Source organism: Sesamum indicum, linkage group LG11, assembly GCF_000512975.1.
Source record: "Sesamum indicum cultivar Zhongzhi No. 13 linkage group LG11, S_indicum_v1.0, whole genome shotgun sequence".
NCBI lineage: Eukaryota > Viridiplantae > Streptophyta > Magnoliopsida > Lamiales > Pedaliaceae > Sesamum > Sesamum indicum.
Window position 1 is genome coordinate 7551817 of NC_026155.1, and position 26692 is coordinate 7578508.

Below are 26692 nucleotides of genomic sequence, written 5' to 3' on the forward strand. Positions count from 1 at the left end.
TAAAATAAACTCTTGAAATGTTTGGATAAAATAAAATAATGAAGCTTATAAAATGTTAGTAATGATAATTTTGTAATTAATTTCAAAAGGGTTTGTTAAAATTTTGAAAAGAAATTAGAAACTTCCCCAAAATCTTATTTTTGAATCTTATAAGCTTCTCTAAAAAATTTACGAATACTTTTAAACATCTTATACGCTTGAAAACTTCTTATAGAATAGTTTAAAAGACTTAGAAACTCACCCAAACACCCTCTAAGTGGAATAATTACAGAGCGGGGAGTCCATTTTCCATAAAAAAACAAGATTTAAATAGCAAGAACAAAATAATATGAATGAAACCTTACAACATAAGTACAAAACAAGCATATCTCTTACTTTTGAACCTCAACTTGAGACAAGACGAATGGATATTAAACATGATTTTCGATTATAACCATGGAAGAGACACTAACATTCACAACCAGTCGATCTTTGTTGCTGTCCGCCCACCACATCAACGGTGTCGGGAAGATATCTACATAACAGAGAATCCATGATTAAGAATGGCACATACACATACAACATATTGAGCATAACAATCATGTCGGTCGATGTTGATATATTTAAACAGATTTTGCAAAGTTGCAGACGGAGGTGTAAGAATTTTAAAATGTGGGATTTGCAAAAAGTTTGCGGCATTAGCATCAAATGTCAACTTTTTTTAGAACTAGGATGATTAAACTCAAAGTAACAAATCAAATTCCATATTCATCCTACTCCCTATTGGAAGAAAATAAATAAAAAATTAAAAATATCGAAAGACTCAACAGACAAAAACCATTTATCATAGAAATAATAACTGAAGATACACGACTTGGCATATCAGCTAACGGTGCATTATATTACGAGGGAGACTACTTGAGTGTGAGATTCATGGTGGAGGAACTATTTCCATGTTGACCAGCCACGTGGTTACAGGATGTTTATTCACATTTTTGTTACCTGAAAAAAGTAGGAACACAAAAATCAAACCAAAATCGCTACTTACAATTCTTCCTCAGAGTCATGTTTCAGAGCATTTTTGGCTATGCATTGAAAAGCAGCCTCCACATTGAAACCCTCTTTTGCAGAAGTCTCAAAGTAAGGAATATTCCCTTTGGAGGAACACCAAGCTTTTGCCTTCTTATCCGATACCTGGAAGTATGAATAAGTAATCACATCAAAGAGAGAGAATCTTCAGTGATGACTCCTTTATAGGGGATTTAACTTATTAAAGCATACGACACAAATTAAATAAAGGAGTAATGAATACCACTCTACTATTGCCGCCATCAACGTCAATCTTGTTCCCCAAGACAACAAATGGAAAGTTTTCAGGGTCAGCAGGGCTAGCCTGAAAACAAAAAGAAATGCAGTAGAAATTAGTGGTACATGGTGCAAAAACGAACATTAGCAATAGGTTATGGGGGATCAAACTGTTACCTGAATGAGAAACTCCTCCCTCCAGTTGTTGAGATTATCAAAAGATTTCGTGACATTCACATCGTAAACTAGCACACAACAGTCTGCACCACGATAGAAAGCCACACCAAGGCTTTGAAACCTCTCCTGACCAGCTGTATCCCATATCTGGTACAAACTTGTCAACATATTTTCTTGATTTAGACATACGAAGATACGAGAGACAAAATAACCTATTAAAGTTTCTTTAGAGAAGGAAAAGGAGATTCTATTAATTTCTTCCCTCCACGGTTCTCCTAGAGCTAGGAGACATATATTGTCATTTAAAGATACCAGAGTACTGGAAAGATGGCTCACATTAAGTTCTCATGGATTTTTAGGAAAAGTTATATTACATACTTGGTCTAGTTATCCTCACTTCTTTTTGGATCTCCAAAACTAGTGCCTCGTTTTATTAAACTGAACATTTACTAGTAATTTACTTTCCAAATTACCCTTGCTTATGTATATAATGTGGCTGGAACTGGAACTAGTTCAACTCTAAATGTTAATTCAAGTACGGACATTCATATATGAACCCAAGGGAGTATTACTAAAACTTCAACGGAAAAACACAGTCAATCTGTTGTTCATGTAAGTTGTAGCACTGTAGTGCAAGAAACTTGTATAAAGTACAACAGGTGGCCTGGGGTGGAGGCTGACTAGCACATATACAAAATGATATTCAAATTGTTGGAATATTGCCAATTTCCTATTGTGTTAATCCTAGAAACTTCCCATCATACGACTCAGACAAGTGTTTTAAATATATTTGTATATGTATATAGGTCAATAGTAGAGGTCATCTTATAACTTTGCACTATATAGCATTTCATAGAACTATTGATATACAACATAGAACAATTTATGTTTTAGTTCTAGGGACACATAGGAACCTCTTTCCATTTCCTCAATTCAATGTGTAATTTTGCCTGCTCCAAGCAATCTAATATTTGGAAATAAATACACGAAATATTTCTTTCCATCTTAGGTTCTAGATAGGTTGTATAGTATCAGGTTTCAACATTCAGAAAACCAGTCTATCTTGCTTTTCTTTTATAAGACCTAAGCACAATAAATTCAAATACATAAACCTTCTATATTATTGAACTTCTTAGACTTCTTTGTCAAATAAAAGGTTGGATAGATGTTACCATTTTAATCGAAGAAGTGTCAACATTAGCAGTAGTATTTGATGGAAACTTCATCACCATATAAGTGTCAATAGTAAAATAAATTTTCTCAAAGGTTCATGAATTGAAAAATTTTACATTTCTTGCAGAATGCGCTTGTGCAAGATGAAACAAACGAAAAATTCCACTAGTAATTCTTCAAATTCAAGCAGTTCGGTGCTGGGAAAAGTATTAGTCAGTCTATGCATCACGCATAACAAATAGACACTGCCAAGTAGAAAGATTCACGTCGAAGAAATTGAGAAGTTATTGCTACACAAATAAGTGGCAGCTTAGGACGCTAATTTTGGCATCAGTATCCTTTTTCAGTGAATTTACTATCGCAAACAACAAGTCTCGTACTGAACTTGTCCCCTCATTCAAGAAAAGGGAAAATTAATCACGATATAGAAATTACTAGAAACAAGAAGGCATATAATTAGAAGAAGAAACATATATAACAAACTACTATTTGCAGAGAACCAATTCAAATAATTAAGGAACAATGTGAGCATCTAAAGACTAAAGAATTCTCACTTCTCCTACAGCAGAAAGGACTCCTAAAAGGAAACTGCTAACAATCTAATAGTGACATCAATCATATTTACTAAGGACTGCTGATCACACTCAAACATTGAAAGAACTATCATCATCTATGCTTTATGAATTAGAAGATTCCATGTCTATAAAAATCAACAGTACGGATATTCATATAAGAACCCAATTAAAGTAGAAGGTCCAGAATATACAGATTTTTCTAAGTCGAAAATTAGGTGTTTTTTATTGTTTCTGGTGAATCAGTAATTTGCTAATATACAGACATTTCTTTTCATGTTTCAACGTTAGTACCAATAACAAATAAATAGATTCAAATAAAAAGGAAGATGCTGACAACAGTTTTAGAAGCTGACCTGCAAGGTAAAAATCCTATCCTCAAATTGAACTTCTTTAGTTAAGAAATCAGCACCAATTGTCGCTTTATACTGATTACTGAATTTCCTATTCACATATCTGTATTAGTATGATTTAAGGCCAAAACAATAATTACAACCACCCAACTTTGTCTCAGCATCATAAACATGCTACACACAATAAAATTACAAAAAATGGATAATTATTTTTTTGGGTTAATTACAAACCCCGTTTGAAAATGCGAAATTATACCTTCCCAACTACGCTTATACTCTCTCTAGAAATTCACAACTTACACCTTTCCCCTTTTGGTAATTCTTTATGGAAAGTTTATGTAATTCTTTTTAGTAATGTCAGCATTTTTCGTGCCAACCCTAACAAAAAGAGTCACGTGTATAAACAGACTCCTATAAGCTGAGAATCTTCAAAGGCGGTGTAAGTGTAATTTTAAGTTATTTTGAGGAAAAATGTAATTGCGTATTTTTAGAGAGGTATAAATTACATTAACCTTATTTTATTTTTCCTGTTCTGTTCAACACAATTATTTTCACCTAGTATATTTAAATAAAATTTCTGTAATAAGATCTGCAGTAGAAGGATACTGATTCATCAAAGACGTCTTACCAACCCTGGCAATGAATCAACCAAAAATGAAAAATATTTGCATCAACCTTTACGATAATATGCACAAATACATGTCTCCATGTGTGGTATATGTGAGTGTGCCTGTGTGAGAGACAGAGAGAGGAGAGAAAAGAAACCCGCTGTCGCCGAGAATGATGACTTTGAGAAGCATACGACGACGAGATGCCATTGAAATTCCAAGGGTTTGAATTGAGATGAAAATTGGAGAGAATTTGGGGTTGTTTTATGATTAGACGTAAAGAACTTGAAATTAAGTGACATTTCACATTTTAAAAATTATAAATAAAATGAAATATGTATAAATTACAATTTATATTTTAAAAATAAAAAAATAATTTAACATATTATCACCACAACAAAAGAATTGACGCAACGGTATTAACATAATGTAGAGTCACTTTGTAAAAAAAATAGTTAAATTAAATTTTAAAATTATCTAATTAAGAGTGTAATTGTCATATTTAATGATGCGTATCAAATTTCAACCGCACCACAAAGATCAAAGTATAGCTTAGAAATAGCTGCAAAATCGACATAGAATTGAGTATGCATGTGAGAATTTGAATGTTGGAGTAGAATTGACTAAAAAATATAATTACTCAAGAAAATAAGTCCACCTCATCCGACATGTCAGACTTTAATGCCAAGTGGGATAAAAAATCCCGAAATTGAAACAATTCAGACGAAAATCTTTCAAGGTTGCAATCCCTTGTCATCTCCTCATGGGCAGATCCCAACCCAACTCACCCTATCCAGCCCAGAAACAGTGATCAAGTAAAATAACTTAAGGACAGGTACCGGTGAGCATCAAATACAAAGAATTTGAACTATGTTATACTATACAAGCCACATTATGAACACATTTGGAACAAAATGACAATATTGAAACCAAGAATTGAAAAGGAGAAAAGATATAAGTTGTGTATGCAAGCAAAATACCCGACGTCTTTCAAACACGAAGCGCTAAGAAAAGATACTATACGGGGAAATAGGCATCGGTTATTAGGGGTCGGCACTGAAACCTCCACTGCCCTTTTTCATGTTTCCCATCTCCATTTCTCTAGTTTGTTGACCTTCGCTACTTGAGCCAGACGGATATAACCCATACTCGCTGGTTGGGTTGCTATATAGGTCGCTACTTCTGTATTCTTGGCTTGCCAGAGCCATTTTCCTGAACTTTATCATGTCTTCATTGTATTGCCTGGTATCATAGTCTGAGCTATCGTATGAACTGTACGTTGTGCTATGTCCGGGTCTTATTCCTTCATTCAGATCAGATAGGGATACATCTCCTTCTAAGGCCCTGACAACCTGTTAAGTTGCAATTTACCAAAAAGTTTAAACTTCCCTCAAACATTTGAGGTCAGCAGTTAGTTGGAAGCTTTTCTTGTTCTCCATGTAGCTTATCGATTTTACAGCAAGCACAGAAATCTAGAGCAATTGTTAGACCCTACTAGATAGTCTCAGCGCCAAGAAATATAACAAACAGAATTCAGTCTCCTTTCATTTTTGCATATGGAATGTAATAAGAGCATCTTTTGTTCTTAAGGTATAACATGATGCAAGCATGATTTCCCAATGACCACACATATTCATAAGCCCGATTCAATAAAATTAAATGTTTAACCTGGGAGTGTATGCAACTATGTTGAATCGTAAAAGGGAACTAGTTTACCTGGCTCATTCTCGGCCGACGCTTAGCTGAATGGCGTACGCAAGCAGCAGCACAGGCCACCATGCTAGCCATCTCTTTGTGATTGTAGTCATTTTGTATTCGTCGATCAACGAGAACATCAAAGTTTCCGTCTTCAAGAGCTCGTGTGAGCAAGGGCCTAGCCTGTATGACATACCCTTTCTGTCAATTCTTCTGGATAATGGCATTCGTGCAAAGATTCACAGGGTAGGATGAGGAGACAGGGGCTTGAGGCCTGGTTGATTTGAGAAGAAAAATGGGATTACTGAAAGAACTATCATAGTTAAGTGACTACTCACCCAGTCTACCAAACTATCATCTGTGAAAGGTTGATCTTTATCAACAGGTCGTCGTCCAGTAATCAACTCCAGAAGCACGACCCCAAAGGAGAATACATCAGACTTTTCAGTAAGTTTTCCAGTGGAAGCATACTCCGGTGCCAGATACCTAAATTAATATGAAATGACAGCACGGTTGATGTGGAATAGCCATACAGTAACATAGTTCAGGTACTGCAACTAGAAGCTTAAAACATGACTAGTACAGCAAGAATTAGAATGTACAACATTTTCAGAAAGTGAGAGTTCAAAAGCCATGTCCAACTCACATTCCACGAGAATAAGGTAGCGGAAAGCGAAAAAAGAAGAAAAGAAAACTATCAGCGAAAAGAGCAACCAGATATTCATACAAAGAATACAAGCAAGAAGCAAGAAAGACAAAATTAGGTCCTACCCAAAAGTTCCCATCACTCGTGTAGAAACATGAGTATTTGTATCAGAAGAGAACTTTGCAAGACCAAAATCTGCAACCTGAGAAAATAAATGGTGTTCATCAACAGCCATTAAAAGGAGCTACAACCTCGTCTCTCTTTATTACATCCATAGTTAGAACTTCCACATGATTTATTAATTTGCCGGTTACATCATAAACGGGAAGATCTCATACGAGTAACTTGAGTTCAGAGTAAAGACTTCCAAAGTTTCATTGAGATTCTACTGCCACTGTAACTGCAAATAAATGAAAAGGCAACCTGTTGATACAATTGTAGTTGGAGATATTACCTTTGCTTCAAAGTTGAAGTCCAAAAGAATATTAGATGCCTTGATATCCCTATGAATAATTTTTGGATGACCTGATGCAGAAAATATATCATTTAGGATCACAAAGAATGAACTGCAGGAAAGTTCTCTATTTTCTGTTAGGATTAAAAGAAAACTCGAAACAAACACCAGGAAGAACTTACAATCCTCATGCAGATATGCAAGTCCTTTTGCAGCACCTAGAGCAATCTTCAAGCGTGTGGACCAACCCATTGCTGGTCTCCCCCTTCCTGAAATACACTTTGGTTGGTAAGTTTTTAAATGACACAATTACAGTACATCTAAAAACATCATAGGATGGAAGTAAAACGTTAACATGGAATGAGGCGATATATGCATTTAACTAGACGAAACTAAATAGACATCCCAGTGAAGAGCAATGGGAAGAACTGTCCTCTTGCTTTTAGTTTTTCACAAGTTCAATCTATTTTTCCAGTCAATATAATCCGAAAGAAGATAAAGACCAATTTGAATAAACTAACCATGCAAATGAAATTCCAATGTGTTATTTGGCACAAACTCATATACAAGCAGTCTCTGAGTCCCAGTGATGCAGTATCCAACCAAGGACACAAGATGTTTGTGATGCACTCTGCTGATGATCTCAACCTCAGCCTGGAATTCCCGTTCCCCCTGTCCACTCCCAGCTTTCATCTGCTTCACTGCTACCTCTTTACCATTTGGAAGGACTCCCCTGTGCACATAACCAAAACCACCTTGCCCAAGAAGGTTTGCATTTGAGAAGCCATCAGTTGCTCTTGCCAGTTCTTCATATGTAAAGGAGCTTCTAGAAAAGCCTAAAACCAAGGCAGGTGATGGTAGGGGAAGTGGAGTTTCAGGGCCTGAATAAGCAGAACCAGAACCTCCACTGCTGCTCATGTAAGGATGAAGGGGCGGCTGTGGTGGTGAAGGGGCAGGAACTGGTGAATGAGAAGGTTTTGATGCAGCAACAGGTGGTGGAGAAGGTTTAGGCGGCATTGCTGCCACATGGTCAGCAGGTGGTGGAACATTATGGTGCCAATTATGTACAGGGCCACCATATGGTTCAGCTGGCAAACACCAAAAAGACAAACAATAAAAAGTATGCATCATAAACCAGCCATATAGTATAAACTACTAATCTGTCATAGTAATGGACTCTACATTGACCAGTCTCTGTGGAAAAGGAAGTGATTTTCGAACTTTGTACTTTTCTCACACTTAAGTTGGATACAATCTCATTTTGAGCAGATACATATTTTCTTCTACTTCATTTATCTTCGTCGTCTTCTCCGTTCTTTCTGGAAAGTGAAACTAAAGGCTTGACTTGATTAACTACTCAGAAAATCAATATGCATGAGGTAAATTTTAAACTACAAGAAGGGCACACTGGCAAAACTGATGGGAGTTAAGAGTAAGAATTGGCAAAGAATTATGTTCCCTGCTAGTGTAATTTCTTGGCCAAAACTAAGATTGTATCCAACGAAAGCAACATACGAATAAAAAAATTTATACTACTACATATAAGAACAAATTTAAAACTAATATATTAATCAGCTTCAGCCATTTCCACAATTAGTATAATAAGTTCAACCTCTCGACTCACTCCCCATACACACCACACACACACACACACACAGAGCAATAAACTAAATTCTTAATCTGATCTTGGCTCCACTGCAGTAAGTCAGTGTTGCCAGAAATGATCATTACCTCTCTCCTGAAGAAAACATAAAGTAGAACCAATCATCATTTCTGATAAACAGCAAGCGAAATCCCAGAAACCAATTAATAAATAATTCTAAAACAATATATCTTTGGAGAGTCTGGTCACCTTTAGGCCCTGGCTGTGGGTGTGGAGACGCATCGTAATCCGATTCTGGTCTTCTCTTCTTCTTCTTCTTGCAGCATACAAACAGCAGACTTAGAACAGCTAGTATGAGCACACCTGCTACTGCTATCCCCACAACCAACCCTGTCGATATCCCTGATGACCCACCACCAGGAGACGCCGGCGTTGATCCCGACGGCGTCGTCGGAGGCCCCCTACCCGAATGCGCGGGTGGAGAACCTCTACCTGCAGGCGCTGGAGGAGACTCCCTACCCGAATGCGACGGTGGTGAACCACCACCCGGCGGCGACGGAGAGCGCGGCAATCCAGATGGAGCGGTGGAGGATGGTGGAGATGGAGGGACGATAGTCGGAGGTGGGGTTGCAGAAGGCGGAGAAGGCGTGGATTTTGGAGGAGGAGTGGCGGGAGCAGGCTCTGGCGGCGGGGAAGTTGATGGGGGAGATGCCACCGGTATAGGAGGCGGCTGCCGAACTGCAGGCGCGGGTGGTGGAGAAGTGGTGTTGGACGGCGGAGAAGCGGGAGCTGGGGAGGCTCCCGGCGCAGGAGCGGACATGGCAAGGCGGCCCAGTAAAGAAGGAACTCTACACCATGAATTCAGGAAGAATCATAGGTACAGAGTAGCAAATACAGAGAAGTGACAGTTCTTGAATTCTGTTGATGGAATAAAGCGGAAAGAAGGAAGAGAGAAAGGGAAAGTAGGAGTGTAGGATGTTGATTGCTTTTGCTGCTAATAAATTTGAAAAGTGGAACTGAAGCAGAGCGGCGGAGTGAGCAACTCTACATTCATGCCTATATTTTACTGAGTTATTTATGACATAGATTTTGTTCCCACTAAATATATCTTGTTATTTTAAGGATATAAATACAGCCGCTCTCCTCATACTTATTTTAATTATAAATATTTTTTTATTATTTTAAAAAATTATAAATATTTTTTTAAAATTATAAGTATCGTAACAAATAATTCTATAATGAGCTGTCATAAAATGACACTTATTAAGGTATTCATAATTTCAAAATGGTATTTGTAATCATTCGAAAATTTGTAATTATGACTAATTTCAAAAGAGCCCCTTCTAATTTACCTTTATTTTAATTGTACTAAAATGTTCAAAAGAAAAAGTGGAAAGAGAAAAAAAAATAAATTCGAGTGTTAGAGAAAAGACTAAATTTATATAATTTTATTAATAAAATGTGAAAGTTGGCAGCAAAAAAATGTATAATTTTTTATTTAAATTAATTTAATTTCAATATTTTAAAAAATAAAAATTAATATTCTCATTTTATTTTTTATAAAAAGGTATAAATATTTAAATTAAGTTGTTATAAACACCCCTTGTGAAGTTCAAAACCAATAGCTAATATTATTTTTCAACTTTGTTTACATGTACTAATTTTGAGAAGAAATCATTGAAATTAATACACCTGGATTGATTTTATAAATGAATAATAATTTTTATATAAGTGGTCGTTAAAAAGTTAAATTAAGTAATAATAAATTATTTATTTAGAAAAAACTTAACGATAGTATTTTTTCGGATTTTTTGCATCCACTTCTCATGAGATTTTGATATTTGGCTTTCATCTCCTCTGAAATTTCAATATTCGACGAGAATTTCCCCTCTTGTATTTCTTATTAAAAAAATCTATCTATTTTTCAGTTAAAAACTAAAATATTCATAATTTATGGTAAAATTGTATAATTACAGCTACATCCCTTGAAATTTTACAGAAACACCTCCTAAAAAATATTACACTAACACTCCTCAGGTGGTGTAACCGTAATTTTGTAAAACAACCCCTGAACAATATTGCACTAACACCCCTCAAGGGGTATAACTGTAATTTTATAAAACGCAAGAGATATTTGTATAATTTGATTTAATCTCGAGGGTGAATCTAATTTACCCTATATTATATTGTTTAAAATAAAAATACAAAAAATGAGGATTTTAAACTCAAGCTCTGAAAATCTTTTGAACTATGCACAAAAAATATTTTAACATAAATAGAATAATATAAAACTTAAAACGAAATGAAACACCATAATTATTTAATTTAAGCCAATAATTTAGATAAAATTGATAATTATGTATGTGAACTACTTACAAAAAACTATTGCTTCTTGTCATTATGAAAAATAAAAATGAGTAGATTAAATTTATTATTTTGAATAATTTGAAATAGTATGTTGGTTTTAATGTAAATTAAGCCTTTATTAAGATAAATTTTGTATATTAATTCTTATTAAATTTTGACTCAAATTTTTAATTCTCATAATTTTGAATTTTTTTATTGTTCAGAAAAGTTCCGATCGATTAGTCTTAATCATTTATATGATTAATTTCTTATTATTTTTTTAAATGAATCGATTACAGTTACTTTCATAAGTTTCAGTCGTCAACAATTAATACACCAATTATCAATATATAAATATCTATAATTAAACAACAATTACTTTTAAAATAGACCCATATTTATATATTATTGAGATTCAAACAAATAATTTCATGATAATGGGACTTCGATGCGGTCAACTAAATTAGATTTTATCGACTTATTTTCTAATTATTAGCCATATTATTGAGGAAAAACTATTTATTTAGTCCTTTAAATTTGTATGCTATTAACTCCTTTAAATCTACTCGTTTTACTTTTAGTCTGGTCATTTTTAAAATTGGCTAATTTTAATCATTTGACCCAATTTCGAACAATTTTACCCGTACACAACTTTTCAAGAGCAATTTTAGTCCATATATATCCATTTATTTTGCATCTTGAAGTTAATGTTGGCCTAGAATGGTACTATCAGAGTTTAAATTTATTAAAAAAATATTTGTTTATATTACACTTAGAGGATTAAGATGGGCTACTAGACTTTATCATCAAAAAGCAAAATAGTCATAAATTAGGCTAAAAAACCGAACCTACGTCAAATTAATAGATAAAAGACTAAATCTAATATCACCAAAAATAAAGAATCAAAATAAATTAAGATCAAAATTATAGAATGAAAATTTTCTTTTTCCCAATCATTGATGCATAATGTTTAATCTTCCGTCATATAGTGCTTCATTAGGTTGGTCCTTAGCCCTTAGCAATCTCCGTGTGAATCTATTAATTTAAAGCTTTAATTGATACATGTTACATACATATCATAGCAAGCTACATTTGACTTCAAATTTTCAAGCAATATAATTGTTTATGTGTGTATTTAAATTTTTTTAATTAAACAACAATAAATAAATCAACTACTGGTTGTCCACATTTTAAAATTTTTAATGGGTTTACCCCATGTGATCCTAAACATATTTAAAAACACCCTTGAGACAAATAAAAAAAACAAAAATACAAAATGGCAGAGTTCGAATCCATAACCTCTAAAATTATGGAGTCTCAATTTCACCGACTAAGCGACGCCTTATTGGCCAAAAATATCTTGTATATTGTGGGCACAAGTACTGTGAGATTGGGGAGTTTGAATGGTGTGAGAATTGGTTGCATAGCTCCGAGGAACAGCCACCTTTTCTTTGCAAGCTGACGCTGATACACTAATTTTTTGTGAAGCATCAACAGGGGCCTTTAGTTGCATCAGACATATGCTACAAAGTTATGAACAAGCATCGAGACAATGCATTATCAGGGAGAAATCCAGCATGGTGTTCAACAGGAACAGGCCCCATGGTGGGCGTCGAACAGTGCGTTCGGAATACCTGGGTCCGCCTGCGCTGGTGGGATGCTCAAGAGGAGTAAGTTTCAAGGGTATTCAGGACAAGATATTGGCAAAAACAATTAGATGGGAAGAAAATTCCTTTCCCAAGTGGGTGCTTGCTATAGCTAGGGTGGGCATCAGGTCGGGGTAATGTGAGTTGGAATAGTTTTGGTGGGTATTCGAACTTTTGGATAGTTATTTTAACTATTCGATCTTGATCTAAAATTTTTCGGGTATCTAAATTTTCATCTTGGTTCTTTTCTTCATTTTTTATTCTATTTTTCCTTCATAGACTAATGCTGCAAAATAATATTTAATTAAAAGCATTTTGGTCATAAAAAATATCAGAATATCACATGAAATAAGCACAAAATGCGATCCTATCAGGCTATAAAATCATGGATCTAAAATCTGAACCCATACATATAGCTAGAGATGTGACATTTTATGAAAGAACTTTTCCCTTTGCCAACACTGATAACTCACAAACTTTTGTGCCCTCTGCCTATGATGAATCAAAAAGAGGAATGGGAAATTACAAGATAATGAGCCTATTGAGGAGATGATAGAGGAAATTATCCCACAACAGGAACAACCTATGATGCCAAGGAGGTCAAGTAGATAAGTCACAAGACCTTCTTGGCTGGATGATTTTATTTGCAATAACACAGATAGCATGTCTCTACCTCCTGATATTTCTTTAACATACATGCATAGATATTTTGTGGAAGGATTGTCTATGGTGCAGGAACCTAAGAACTTTTCAGAAGCACAAGAAAAACAAGAATGGAAGGAAGCAATGCGGCAGGAAATCAGTGCACTAGAAAGAAACAAAACTTGGGATATTTCAGCATTACCTCAAGGAAAGAACACTATAGAATGCAGGTGAATATACAAGGTCAAACTCAAACCGGATGGATCAGTAGAGATATGCAAGGCAAGGCTAGTAGCAAAGGGTTTCAGTCGGTTGAAGGTGTAGGTTACAATGACTGTTTTGCTCCTGTAGCAAAAAGAGTCACTGTAAGGTTGTTTTTGGCAGTAGCAGCAGCATGAGGTTGGCCTTTACATCACGTAGATGTGAATAATGCTTTTCTTCATGGAACTCTTGATGAAGTTATATATATGGATGCTCCAGAAGGCTACAAAGTTCCTCCTGGAAAGGTATGCAGACTGAAAAACTCTTTATATGGCTTGAAGCAAGCTTCAAGACAATGGAATCAAGAATTTACTGAAAAAATTAAGGATTTTAGGTTCACTCAGTCAAGCCACGATAATTGTCTCTTTGTTAAAGGAACAGGTTTGCAGTTAGTGACCCTTTTAGTATATGTAGATGACATTTTAGTCACATCACTTGCAGGAAATCTTATACAAGTAGTTAAAAACTATCCGGATAATCTATTTTCTATTAAAGATTATTAAAGACTTCGGAATTGCAAAAAATTCTCTAGGACTTGAACTGGCAAGATCGCCATACGATTGCCTGTAGGATTGAAATTCACCACTAAATAAGATGGAGCTCTTTAGGACCCTTCCAGGTAAAGGAAATTCTTTGGGAAGCTGTTGCATTTATGATTTACAAGGCTTGATATTTGTCATGCAGCCCAACAGCTCAGTCAGTATGTTCAGCATCCATGTCAATAACATAGGGATGCTGCTATACATCTAGTCAAATATTTGAAAGCTAGCCCCTCTACAGGTTTATTCTTCCCTTCAAATAACGATTTCAAACTAAAAGCCTACTGTAATGCAGATTGGGCAGCTTGTCAAGACACAAGGAGGTCGCTCACAGGTTTTTGCATCTTTTTGAGGGTATGTCCAATTTCGTGGAAGACAAATAAACAGACAATTGTAGCAAGATCTTCTGCAGAAGCATGGCAGCCACCACTTGTGAAAATACTTGGGTTATATATCTTCTCCAAGACTTGGGTGTCAAAATTGATACTCAAAACCCATTTTTATGTGATAATAAAGCAACATTATACATTACAACGAACCCGGTGTTTCCACGAAAGAACCAAACATTTAAAAGTTGATTGCAAATGTTGTTAGAGATGAGTACAAGGAATGTTTGATTCAACCAACATATTTAATTTCTAAACAGTAAGTTGCAGACATTTTCACCAAGTCTCTTGTCTGGTGTATCGTTTCTCCATTTGAGTTCCAAGCTGGGCATGGTTGCCTTGAGTCCATGCCCAACTTGTGAGGAGGCTGTAGAAGTTTCAAAGGAATTGAGCTAGCTGATCAGCAAATAGTTAGCAATATTTTGCTTTTAAAAGTATGTTCTTGTAATACGGTTTTAACTATACGTTATTTCTGTTTTTTTTTTTTTTAAATACGTTATTTCTGTTATTTTAAGTTAGGGATTGGGCTGAGTAATTAGTCTTGTAGGTAAGTTTGTTAGTTGAGTTTTCTCCTATTTAAGCAAACAGAGTGTATGACTGTGTAATAAGTTTTTTCAGTTCTTGATTCTTCAATGCAGCTACTTAATTCTTTTAGTGTTGTTCTCGTGACATATTAGCAACATAATATTATTGTCATCAATTTCGGCAACATTCTTCTCGAAAAATTATAGCCACACTCCGATCACACATCGGGGGTCTATCCATTTAAAAATACCACAATAACTACCCTAAACATAGGTAAAATATTGTTGTTAACAAATTATTTTTGAAATGCTCAAACTAAATCGGCATATTAAAAACTAAAAAATAGGTTGGACATTACGCATTTGCGCCCGAGCAACCTCAAAAGCAACGTCCGAGATTGGCGTTGGTCCAAGAGGTCTTAGTCACAATGGCATTGCCACACAAACAAAATTCAAGACTGATTTCGTAAATTTAATTTCCCCGACCAATCACTATTTTCGCGAGTTCGACAATAAAATCGAAGTTGTAACCCAAATTTATACGTCTTCAAATAAATTATAACTTCACCACAACAACATAATATATGTTTTTGGAAGTAACTTGTCAAGTTTGAGGGAAAAAAATTATCAACAACTTCGTTTCTTTAACAGAAGTTGCTGTAGCCTAAAAAATGACGTGAAATAACGAAAAGAGTTCGGACAAATTCCATTTTGGAAAAGGAAGAACAACATTGGAAGCTTCACAATTACAAAATCGAAATTGTATAAAAATTTATATATCGGACTTTCTAATCATCCATTTAGTAAAGATCAGCCGTATCACTCATTTAATTTCATACTCAAAGTAAACGAAGCCCAAGTGTTAGAACTTTAAAATAACCAACTTTCGTTGTTAACATCTATTACGATTGAAATACCATCAAATAACTTATTCTTTTACACAAAACAACCTCATATTAGTCACAGGTTTTTATCAATAGTTCTTTCTACAAACATTAAAAAATAAAATATTTTACTGATAATTGTGATATTTCCTGATCTGATATGGATGTATTTATAATTATATCAAATATAAGGGAGTGCCTGTAATTTAATACAAATACAAAGGAGTATAACATTTATACATAGCAAAAATTGGTACTACTTTCTTTACAAACATGGTATGCATGCTCCTACGGAGAGGGACAGAGCAAAGGCAAACCAGCAGTGCACCACAGAGATGCAGCTTGAAAAACTATGCATCCCCCTGTATTTTCGTCGTATTTTCATTTGGCGGACAGCTTTGTGCAGAAGAGCTTTTCCTCGGAATTGCATTTACAGTGGCTTCCATTTCTGTAAGTGAGTTGAGCAGCATAAGGGATAGAGCGCTGATTGTCAGGTTCCAGGCAACGTGCTACTTGTACTTGATAAGATGATGAAAGCACAAACCACTGAGAGTGAAAAGACAGAAACCCAGGTGTTTTCTGTGTACATCTCCATGGCATCAGTGAAAGAAAAACGGGTACGACTTTCAGCCCAGTTGCGCAGTCTATCGGCCTCAGCAGCGTAGAGCGCCCGTCCCTAAGAGGTTCATGGTTGTGTAAAGGTTAATGAATTTTCTCTGCTGAAATGATTCCACATTTGTGGAAAGCAAAGAACAGAATAAAAACTGAGATGACATGCACGAGCAGGAGACTCGTATGACAATAGAGAACACAATATGCTACATTACTGAGATTCAAATTTAAAAAGATGGTTTGCTCAGGCACACAAATGCAGTGTTTGGTGTGTAATAAATGAAATGCCAGAGATTTAGAAAGAACTCTTAGCAATGCAAGCAAGCATGACTGTTTGCCATATTTTCAGCTGGAGACAATCATTACACACCCATGGATTAGAAAGAAATAAGATACCTGGTCATCAAACCAGCGACCACGTCTCAGCCATGCGGTGACTAGCGCAAGCAAAATCCTTGGAGGAGTCAAATAGTTGATAGCCCTCCCGCTTCCCTTTACAACCCTCATTCGTGGAACTAAGGTTCTAGCAACTGTCTCTGGAAGCTCACAGATGATGTTGAACATTTGCTTGTTTTTTACACTTGAACCACTGCCATAAACATGCCAATGCACTTATTATTTGAAAGAACTAGTACAATTCCATTCCCATATTTTAGAAAAGAGGTTATTGCTGAAGTGACTATCCAAGCCAAAAAGAATGTACCAACTTAAAAGGAAAAAGAACAATAAACACGAAACGTTTGCAGACCAGGAAGCAACTTAAAGAATCACCCAGATTAATGAGCCTTGGAAAGTGGTTTTGTTCATTGGCGAGGGGAAATTCATCTAGGATACAAATTGGCCATAGAAGGAATTAGAATAATTACAACATTAGGGGTACCTTAACAGCAAGTCCGTCAGAACCATGCCTGGTGAGGCTGTGTGAATTCCAACTTTTGATTTTCTACACTCCTTCAGAAGTGATGATTGAAGCTGCCTAAGTCCACATTTTGTCGCGCCATAGCTATAGTTCAAAACACATGAAACATTGAATCATTACAGTAAAATCTGGTTCACCAAGATTAAACTTCTCTCATTTAGAGAAAAGGAAAACAAACGGTTAGTATGATTGAACTTACACAGCTGTCAGGGGAGTGCTAGATCCCCCAGATCCAGCACCATCCATATTAAAAATATGACCACCATTTCTTTGGCTGTTCATGATCCGTAAGGCCTGATGAGTGCAAAGTATTGATCCAACCAAATTTGTAGATACAATCTGTCCATAAATTCATGGAAGTTGGCATGTCATTATGCTAGATAACATCGAAAGCTAATACCTTCTGTTAACTTCACTATCTTCAAATGCCATCTACAAACAAAGTTTTATACTTATTTTGTGCCTTTAACATAGCATACTATACTTGATGATGCATAACACCTTTGCAAACCATCTAACCTGTTTGAATCTTGAAACCGCAAACAAATTTTATTAGGATGCAAACCTGTTGGATGTCATCATCATTGAACTGTAGCAAGGGCCTGAATCCTTTATTTGTCCCTGCATTGTTCACCTGTAGAAGGGAATAACATACAAGTCACAGAAAATGCCATGATTGAAACTTTTGTTAAGATACTGTGTCGTTAAAAGTCTCCTAAACATACCATGCTGTGTATTAAGGCAAGTAGATAAAAATCTTATTGTAATGTCATTTTCATGCATATGGGTTTCTCCATGACAAATTCTGTGGCTGCGACTTTTCACATATGGTCACCTCGTCAGAAGTCTTTGATGTAAATGGAACATTAAAGTGACCACAATTGGGTACGTCAATCTTTACCACTTAAGTTCAGTTTTTCTTACAATCAACCCAGAAACTATATATATAAAACAGGAAATATGGTCAACAACGTGATGGGATTATATGACAGACTCTTAATACTCAATTTCTTTAGACTTCCGCAGGATAGTTACAAAGAGCTCCCCAGTTACTTTGGCTAAAAAAGGTGATTCCCCTCTTAGAGGGTGTTTGGCTAAACTTATAATGATATCTAATAAGTGAAGTTAGATCTTATTTTAAAAATAAGATCTTGAAGTGTTTGAATTAAATACGACTATGAAGCATATAAGATGTTAGTAGGAAACTTTGTAATAATACGATTATAAATTGTAAGAGTTTGTAAAGATCTTAAAAATAAGTTGGGTACTAATTTTTATCAAAGGAACTACTAAGGTCCTAACATCTTAGTTTTTGATCTTACAAGTTCCTGCTTCAAGAAATTTACCAAATATTTTTAACATCTTATAAGCTCTCAAACATTTTATAAAATATTTTGAAGAGCTTATAAGCTAATCCAATCACCCTCTTAGTCTAGAAATTACAGTGACCTCCCTTGGAAATCACCCAATTCCAGTAGCCAACCTCACTAAATTTGATGACCATCAAAAGAACTTTTATAGATTTTCCAAAATGACCTCACATATTTTCAATGACGTCATCCAAAGATATTACAATAACCATGCAATAACAACCTAACTTCCATACTTGTCTGAGAGCGTGTCATACGAGTAGCACAAAATGTTCAAAAGTTTAAAGAAGAGGATAACACCAAAACGTTGGTAGAAAACACTTTGCATTCAACATAAATTAAAAAAGAAAACATAATGCAAATTGCTTACCCAGATATCAATGGAACCAAGTTCATTGACAGCAAAGTTTGCCAACTTCCTAACTTCATCAGGGTTAGAGACATCACATGGAATTCCCACTACTTTTGCATGCCGTAGATGTGTTCTGGATGAGCCACCTGTAGCAATTATGACTTCCTTCAGATTCTCTGCTAGTTCTTTGATGGTCATGTCCACAGATTCAGGGCTGTCTCAAGAAGAGCCAAACAGATAAGAGCATTAAAAGGGTGATGAGACATGCAAATTATCAACTTGAATAATATTAATTGTAAAATTACCTGCGTGAGGTAACAACGACCCTGTCACCTGAAAGTAAAAACTCACGTGCCAAAGCTTTTCCTAGTCCTCGTGTACTGTACCAAGATAAGTTAATTGGATGAACATATAAAACAACTGAGATTTTGGCTTGGGAAGATAACATTCTTTAAGATACTAAAAGCTAACCAAAAGTAGTACTTACAAAATAATGTGGTGGTTTCTAAATCTTATTTTAGGAGGAATTAAGTGCCTATTGGGTTACTCATTTCTAGTTCCTTTGGGGGGGGGGGGGGGGGGGGATTAAAATAGAAAAATTGATTTAATCATCCTTATATACCACCTAACTATTTGGTAGATTCAGAATAGTTGACTAAGAGGATTTTTCACAAATATCATAAAATAAATTGATGAAACAAGTTGAGCTAAAGTTTTTTACAACACAATCTTTGCAAGTACAAAAATGTGATGGAGTTTAGAAATACTTGTACCTTCCAGTTATAACAACATTGCGTGGACCAAATCGACTCACTTCCTCTAACACCATGTTGGAACCAATCATTGTCCCAATAATAACCCCTCCAAGCCAACTATACCAAACTAATGCATTCATTTGATCATCCCCACCTAGAATACAATTTCAGAAATTCAAAACTCCAAATTAATTGCCTAATGCAAGAATGAAAAATCACTGCTTATACTTAAAGGAGATGTACGCCATAGGCCAACCTGACAACTGAAACCCAATTAGCAGTATAACTCCAGTGCTTAACATTGTCACAATATATCTTCCAATGTGCATAGAAAACTGTAGAGAAAGAGGAGGGTGTTAAAACACACAGACACTAGTTAAAAATTTTCAGTTATAGCATAAGCCTGACTTTTGCCTCCCGTCATAGAGATTGATTGCTTCATGATCACTGAGAATGTGAAGATATAGCACTTCCAGTTGGAATGAACCAAGATGGTGAGAAATAATATTGTAATAGGCAGAACGATGTCTCATGCTCAAGTTAGGAGCTGAATGCCTCATAAAGATCATGAGCAATAGTTCTATGACAATTACACTTAATCAGAATATTCAGGGACAAGCTCAACTAATCACATAGCAAATCTACGATGAAAGTTTGTGGATAAGAAAGAATAATGAAGTATTGCAATTTGCAACAATAATATATCCTGTTAGAGATCAGTCATTGCACATGTAACATAATTTTACTGGAGATATTGCTAACAGAACAGAGATTGAGATAGGGATAATCAAGTATATTACCTTGATAGTGTCCCCATTGACAATCTGAGATTCTAGAGTAGTAAACCAACTTAATCTTGAAAAAATTAACTCAAAGATCTCTTGAAATTTTCTCTTATGTTCCTCCGTCTCCATTTAGAAAAAATCTCTTGCCTTTCTTATGCAAAACCAGGTGTTCAGTAAACAAATTTCAGTTGCTTTAGAGATAATCAATATTTCTTCTTAGGAAAATTATAATGCTCCAACGAGGCTCTCCCCATGTGGTAACAGTAAGCCTCAAGACAATCATAACTAACCAAAATGGTGCCAGTTTACCAGGTCATGCATGGTTAAGCCCCAAGTAAACCCATTAGGACAGATAAATGAAAGTTTGAAATTCATCAAGGAACAGATGGGCAATCAGAATGAGAAATCTTCCATTACTTTGGACACTGACTGCTTCAAATCTTACCATTGTTTAATGAAAAGTTCCAAATGTTAACTCGTTTTGCTCCCAAAATTTCAGTTAATCTTTCCACTAACAAAAAAAGCTCATATAAGCTCAAGGCGAGAAAGAATGTTGTATTAATTCAACCCAGGCGTGACTTTGAGCAAGCTCACTCGCTCAGCTAGATTGAGGGGCCGGCCTAATTAAAATGTATGTCTAACACCTTTAAAGATCCAGAATTCGAATGAATGATATATCCCTTCTGTCATAAGAGTTCTGTTTTGTGGTAAAGATTAGGATTTACCACAATACATCAACAGAATCATTTACAGTATTGAACTTATCAACTAAGAAAAAGGTGTACCATAAGGAAATCAAAATTAGACTATATCTCCCACCAAGATTACTCAATCTAATTGATCTCCATGACAATACTAGCGTTTGCTTCTTTAGCGTGTTTATTTGCAACTATATGGACAACCGGAAAACCAAATTTTCTCATCAAATTCCACACAAAAATTCTAAAAGAGTGAACTTACAGAAAATAAAGTTTCCTCCAACTTCTCCATTGCTTCTGCAAGCTTCCGTTCTGATCGCAAACTGGGCTTCGAAACTCTCCAGATAGCATTTCTAATGCCCCCAAGAAACTTGTTCACATCTTTCCCAGCAGCAAAACCATTACTTCCCCTCACTTCACCACAATTTTCTTCACCTTTCTTCTCCTTCTCTTCAGTCCCAACACCCTCCTCGGACCTGAAAGACCTGCATGGTCGAGCCCAAATTCTCCCCCGACCCTTCACACAAACTGGGTCCCAGAAAAGACGATGGCGAAGGAAATGCCGAGGTGGAGGACGTTCGCCTGCCTGGTGACGACAATCTAGCGGCGGAACATGCAGCTTTGCCACCGTGGTCATTGTAGATAATCACAAGTAATAGTAGCTCAATTTTTGCAGAGATGTGGGAACTCAGAAAGCTGGTTGATTAAGAATTCGTTCCAATCTTTAAGGATTGGCAGCTGCTGTAACTTTCGTGTTCTTGAACAGGCTTGAGAGTAACAAATATCTGGCGAGGAGTAGGACAACAAAGTTAGGTAGTAGAGAAAGAGAGAGAGAAGAGAGTGTGATTACCACACGTTAGAGCAAAACCTCATCTCCACGCTTGCTCCGTAAACGTGGCACTGTTTGCTCCTTCTCGCGTATAAGGGAAGAAGGTTGGGTTGGGTTCTTTTCCGTCGAGCCCACAATCACATCAATCGTCCTACCACTACTTACATCACGATTAAAGCAAATTTAGTTTGATGGATTTGGAAAAGAAACGGAAATTCTATTTTGAATTTAGTTTGATCCAATTTAAATAGATTATATGATAAATATAATATATTTATTGGTATACAGTTTAAAAAAAATTATCAATCACACAGTAAGTGTATGTATTTATTCTGTAATTTATTTTAGTTCAATCAAACCTGATTCGAGCAAATATTTTGCATAAAACTCAGACAAATAGGTTTTGGTCCAAAAATATAAAAAAAATTGCAATATTAGTTTATACTTTTTGAAAAACTCAATATTAATATCATATTTTGGATAATATTATAATAGTAGTCTCATTATTGCAATATTAATTCCACATTCTGAAAAAACGTCGTAAAATTTATCCCACATTTCAAGATATTGTTGTAAAATTAGTCTCAAAGTTAGTAAAAAATGTTAGTCCAAAACATTGTAACTTTGCAACGTTTTCCAAAATCTAGAAGTAGGCTAGTTACTTTTTTAGTCTCATAAAGAAGACACATTTTCTTATTACTCTTATGTTTTATGAGATTTCTGTTTTGATTTCATTTGTTAAAAAATATTTTCAAGTTAGTCCTCCGCAACTTTTATCGTCAACTTTTAATGCCATAAGTGGTCAAATGTTAGTCGAATTACATTGTTGATGGGTGCGATTTTAGCACAGGTCCAAAGTCTTTGGATTTTGATATCGAATTTGAGAACCTGCAAAACAAAACGTTAACACTCTGATGCTTAAATTAGTCCCGAATTTAAAAATAGATAAATATAAAAATAAATTACGATGAGAAACTATGATAAAAGTGAGAATTTCGTATGCAAGAGCATGAATTAGAATAGTAGAGTAGCAGCAAGAGGGGCTCTCGAGTGTGGAAGGGGATTGTCTGTTGAGGGGCACCTCTCCTATTTATAGAAGGGGAATCCCTCTGTGTCAGGAGTTCCGGTGAGGGGGATCCGCATGAACAGTGAGGAAGGCGGGATTTAGGAGGGGATAAGGTTCCACATTATCTGTTCCTTAAGCAGCAAGTCTCGGATGAAGGGGACTCCTTCGTGCAGACTCCTACCTGGTGGAGAGTCTTCTTAGACTGAAGAGTCCAACCCCTTGAGGGCACTTTCCTCCCTTCGGGCTGGCCTTGGAAAGATGCAGCACGCCTTCGTACTGGGCCTCCTTCTTGGGCCAAGCTTGCAAGCTTCATCCTTGGACGGATTTTGGGGTAGGGAGCTCCTCCTTAGGCCGAGCCTAGCGAGCCCTTGGGCCAATCTTGAGAAAACAGGCCTCAATCTTGAACAATACATTTATATTTTTATATATATTCTTTATTTCTTTTTCTAGATGAACATGGATAATGTGCATAAAAATAGGTTGACCCAAAAAGACCCAAACGATTCATAAAAAATAAAGAAATGAGAGGCGCGTAACATCCTAGAATTCCCAAGTCATAAGAGACACAAAAACATTTGATAGGCAATCTTGACAGGTGCCCTAGAAAGTAGATAGGCAGGAGGCCTTGGCAGGTGCCCTCTAGATAGCAGACAGGCAGGCTGCCTTGGCAGGTTCCCACCAAAAAACAGACAGGTAGGCGGCCTTGGCAGGTGCCTCTAAAAAAACAAATAGGCGGGCGGCCTTGGCAGGTGCCCCTTAGAAAGCAGACAGGAGGGCAGCCTTGGTAGGTGCCTCCTAGAAAGTAGACAGGCGGCAGCCTTGGCGCATGCTCCATAGAAAACAGATTGGTAAAGGAAGGAGGTTGAAGGCACCCCGTTCTCATTTGGCCCATGAAGAGATCTAAAGCCCAAGACAAGCCCACCAATCTATAATGAGGACGACCCGCTGAAAATTACCAGGCTTAGCCCAAGAGATAAGTCCAGTACACTAAAAACGGCCCAAGAAGGAAAATGCCATCCAAGCCCAGCCTTGGGGGAAGGGAGGCGCCCACAAGAAGCTGGACTCCTTGACTTAGAAGGTTGCCTTGCAGAAAGGCGTCCCTCTTAGAGGACTGAAGAAGGCGTTCCTCTTGGTAGACGGAATGTGTCCCTCTTGAGGGATGCTAAATGAGAAATTGAAATAAAAATAAGAATTTCATGAGTAAAATATGGCAAAGGTATGCGTTGAGAGTTGCAGCGAAATAGCAAGACAGTTTCTAGTATCTTGAAGGTAGGCTGCCTGTATTTATAGAGAATGAGTCCCTCTTGGCAGGAACTTTAGGATGACATGCTTTTCCGAGAAAGAAGACGAAAATTAGGGGATAAGACACGATTTTATCTCCTCCTTGACTTGAGCAGCACGTTTTTCATTGGAGGACTCCCTCCATGCGATACTTCAATCCTCCAATAGGACACAACCTTCCGTCCACCAAGAGGAACACCTTCAGTCCACCAAAAGGGACACCTTTCGTCCACCATGAGGACACCCTCTAGAATCTGGAAAACCACTTTTTATTCATGCTTTAGCATTCAAATTGCACTCTTAGCACGATTTCTCTCAAGAAATCGCTTACTTTGTTACGATTTCTCATTACATTTTAGTTCTTACAGTTATTTTTCTCCTAAATTTGATACTAACTTAGGCGTCGGAGTGCTAACATCTTTTTTGCAGATCCCCCTTTCAGAATTGGCATTTGCTTCGACCCAAGCTTTGAGCATAACCCATATCAATTGAACCCGTGCATTTTTTGAACGCATCAATGGATATGCTATTACTTTAAAATTTCATCATAGAGGCACCTCGAACAATATTTAGACTAATGTTTGACTATTTCTGCCGTTAAAAGTTGACGATAAAAGTTGCAGAGGGTTAACTTGAAAACTTTTTGTTACAAAATGAAACCAAAACAAAAACTCCATAAAGCATGAGACTAATAAAGAAATGTGCCTTCTTTATAGGACCAAAAAAGTAATTTAGCCTTTTGAAAGTAATATTACAAACTACCTTATAATTTGGGATCGAAGTTACAATTTTGTCATCTTTCACAAATAAGTTGATGATTTTTTACCAATTTTTTTATAGAATAATTTTTAACTTATAATCATTGCTTTCGAACACTCAATTTAATCTAGATCATTTATTAAAGAACTTTTTCTAAAATTAAACAGTTTCGAAAAAGTATTAGTTAGTTTCCCCATACACCCTGCAAAAGCAATTTCAACGCACTCTTAGCTTAAACATCAAGGATTTTCTCAAAATTATCTAGTTTGTGTTGTTTATGTCTTTCAACAACAGGACCAGGAGGATCACAAGGTTTAAGTTCTATGTCCTTATTGCTGTCTCTAATTAGTCTTGGTCAATTTTGTTTAAACAATACAGAGTTCCATGATTGCGAAAATAGCATTTTTCATTCCATATCTTATGTTAGTGCACTTTCATTTCATTAGCAACGAAACTCTCAATGATCTCATAAATTACAAATATTCTTACTTTTAGTCCTTTCGTCAGATTCTATTAGTATTTTGACAGAAAAAAGGCATATGTCAAGCACATGACCATTGTTCAAAAAAGGCTGAAAAGTTAATGGATGCGTGCTTGCTTAACGTGTGCCTTTTCTGCCAAAACACTAACAGAATAAGACAAAAAGACTAAAAATAAGAATTTTCGTAATTTATGTGACCATTAATAAGAATCATGTAATTAATTTGACGAACAGTATACTGAACCTAAAATAGGGATTAAAAATTACAATTTCCCCTTCCATGATACATACTGCCTCTGCAATCTAACTTATTTGGATTTTCAAGTTGGGGGCTTCATTTAGCCAGCTGCTCAATTTTGCTTCCCTTCTTAAAATCTATGAGAAGTGACATTGGCTATTTTCTCAATCCTTCCTTCCCACCTTTGCTTCTGCTTTAGGATGTTCCATGGTCCCTTCGGGTCTTGGTTGGTAACCAAACAGTTTTGTCTTTAGTTGTTCTCTTCTCTTGATCTTGTTGTGAAAAGTTTGGTGGTTATCCTTATTCTGTTGTTGCTTGCTAAAATTGGAAATAAATAAGACTAAAATGCATAAATTCTTCTATATTTTAAAAGTCTGCTAAAACTCTCCCTGTTTCAAAAATAGATAAAAAAAACCCCCTCTTTATTTTTTTTAATGTAGCTCAGTTGTCCCCTTTTCGTGAAATCTAACTAATGGCGTTAATTTTTTCAAAAAATAACCATTATATCCTTACTTAATATATATTATTTTTTATTTTAATAATCGTTGGACCTGTATTGATTATATTAAGCCGTCAGATCTAATCAATTAATATTGACAATTGGATCTTAAAAATTTATAAAAAAATCAAGGGTCAATATTTTATTGATTAAAAATACATATTATAAAAAAAATTATTTGTGATGTGTATAAGAATAGATTGGCCCAAAAAGAAGAAAAAAATGACGCTCGTAGCATCCTAGGATACTCAAATC

General features: G+C 35.8%; 3 protein-coding genes across 3 annotated transcripts; all 3 read right to left on the bottom strand.

Moving 5' to 3' along the window:
• On the bottom strand, positions 305-4459 carry LOC105173517 (ras-related protein Rab7). The gene is made up of 7 exons (XM_011095286.2): positions 4325-4459; positions 4166-4192; positions 3563-3662; positions 1462-1608; positions 1292-1372; positions 1028-1173; positions 305-514 (listed from the first exon to the last, which is right to left on the bottom strand). The coding sequence occupies exons 1-7, from the start codon at positions 4375-4377 to the stop codon at positions 448-450; spliced, it is 621 nt and encodes a 206-aa protein (XP_011093588.1). The 5' UTR covers positions 4378-4459; the 3' UTR covers positions 305-447.
• On the bottom strand, positions 4827-9609 carry LOC105173518 (proline-rich receptor-like protein kinase PERK1). The gene is made up of 8 exons (XM_011095287.2): positions 8815-9609; positions 7484-8050; positions 7145-7231; positions 6963-7033; positions 6634-6710; positions 6201-6348; positions 5884-6045; positions 4827-5519 (listed from the first exon to the last, which is right to left on the bottom strand). The coding sequence occupies exons 1-8, from the start codon at positions 9383-9385 to the stop codon at positions 5211-5213; spliced, it is 1992 nt and encodes a 663-aa protein (XP_011093589.1). The 5' UTR covers positions 9386-9609; the 3' UTR covers positions 4827-5210.
• Positions 15950-22253, bottom strand: LOC105173519 (probable chlorophyll(ide) b reductase NYC1, chloroplastic). The gene is made up of 11 exons (XM_011095289.2): positions 22153-22253; positions 21547-22069; positions 20058-20136; positions 19820-19955; positions 19352-19426; positions 19065-19260; positions 17890-17958; positions 17524-17663; positions 17286-17408; positions 16802-16994; positions 15950-16469 (listed from the first exon to the last, which is right to left on the bottom strand). The coding sequence occupies exons 2-11, from the start codon at positions 21919-21921 to the stop codon at positions 16284-16286; spliced, it is 1572 nt and encodes a 523-aa protein (XP_011093591.1). The 5' UTR covers positions 21922-22069; positions 22153-22253; the 3' UTR covers positions 15950-16283.

Bases quoted from the DNA above. Each gene is read 5' to 3' on its own strand.
- LOC105173517 (XM_011095286.2), bottom strand. From the start codon at position 4,377: ATGGCATCTCGTCGTCGTATGCTTCTCAAAGTCATCATTCTCGGCGAC. The intron at 4,193-4,324 runs GTTTCTTTTCTC...ATTCATTGCCAG, and splicing joins ATCATTCTCGGCGACAGCGG to GGTTGGTAAGACGTCTTTGA. The intron at 3,663-4,165 runs GTATCCTTCTAC...ATACTAATACAG, and splicing joins AAGACGTCTTTGATGAATCA to ATATGTGAATAGGAAATTCA.
- LOC105173518 (XM_011095287.2), bottom strand. From the start codon at position 9,385: ATGTCCGCTCCTGCGCCGGGAGCCTCCCCAGCTCCCGCTTCTCCGCCG. The intron at 7,034-7,144 runs GTAAGTTCTTCC...TTTCTGCATCAG, and splicing joins TGCATATCTGCATGAGGATT to GTCATCCAAAAATTATTCAT. The intron at 6,711-6,962 runs GTAATATCTCCA...TTATTTTCTCAG, and splicing joins ACTTCAACTTTGAAGCAAAG to GTTGCAGATTTTGGTCTTGC.
- LOC105173519 (XM_011095289.2), bottom strand. From the start codon at position 21,921: ATGACCACGGTGGCAAAGCTGCATGTTCCGCCGCTAGATTGTCGTCAC. The intron at 20,137-21,546 runs GTAAGTTCACTC...CTTTCTCTACAG, and splicing joins TGGAGGAAACTTTATTTTCT to TTTTCTATGCACATTGGAAG. The intron at 16,995-17,285 runs GTACCCCTAATG...TGTTTATGGCAG, and splicing joins CTGACGGACTTGCTGTTAAG to TGGTTCAAGTGTAAAAAACA.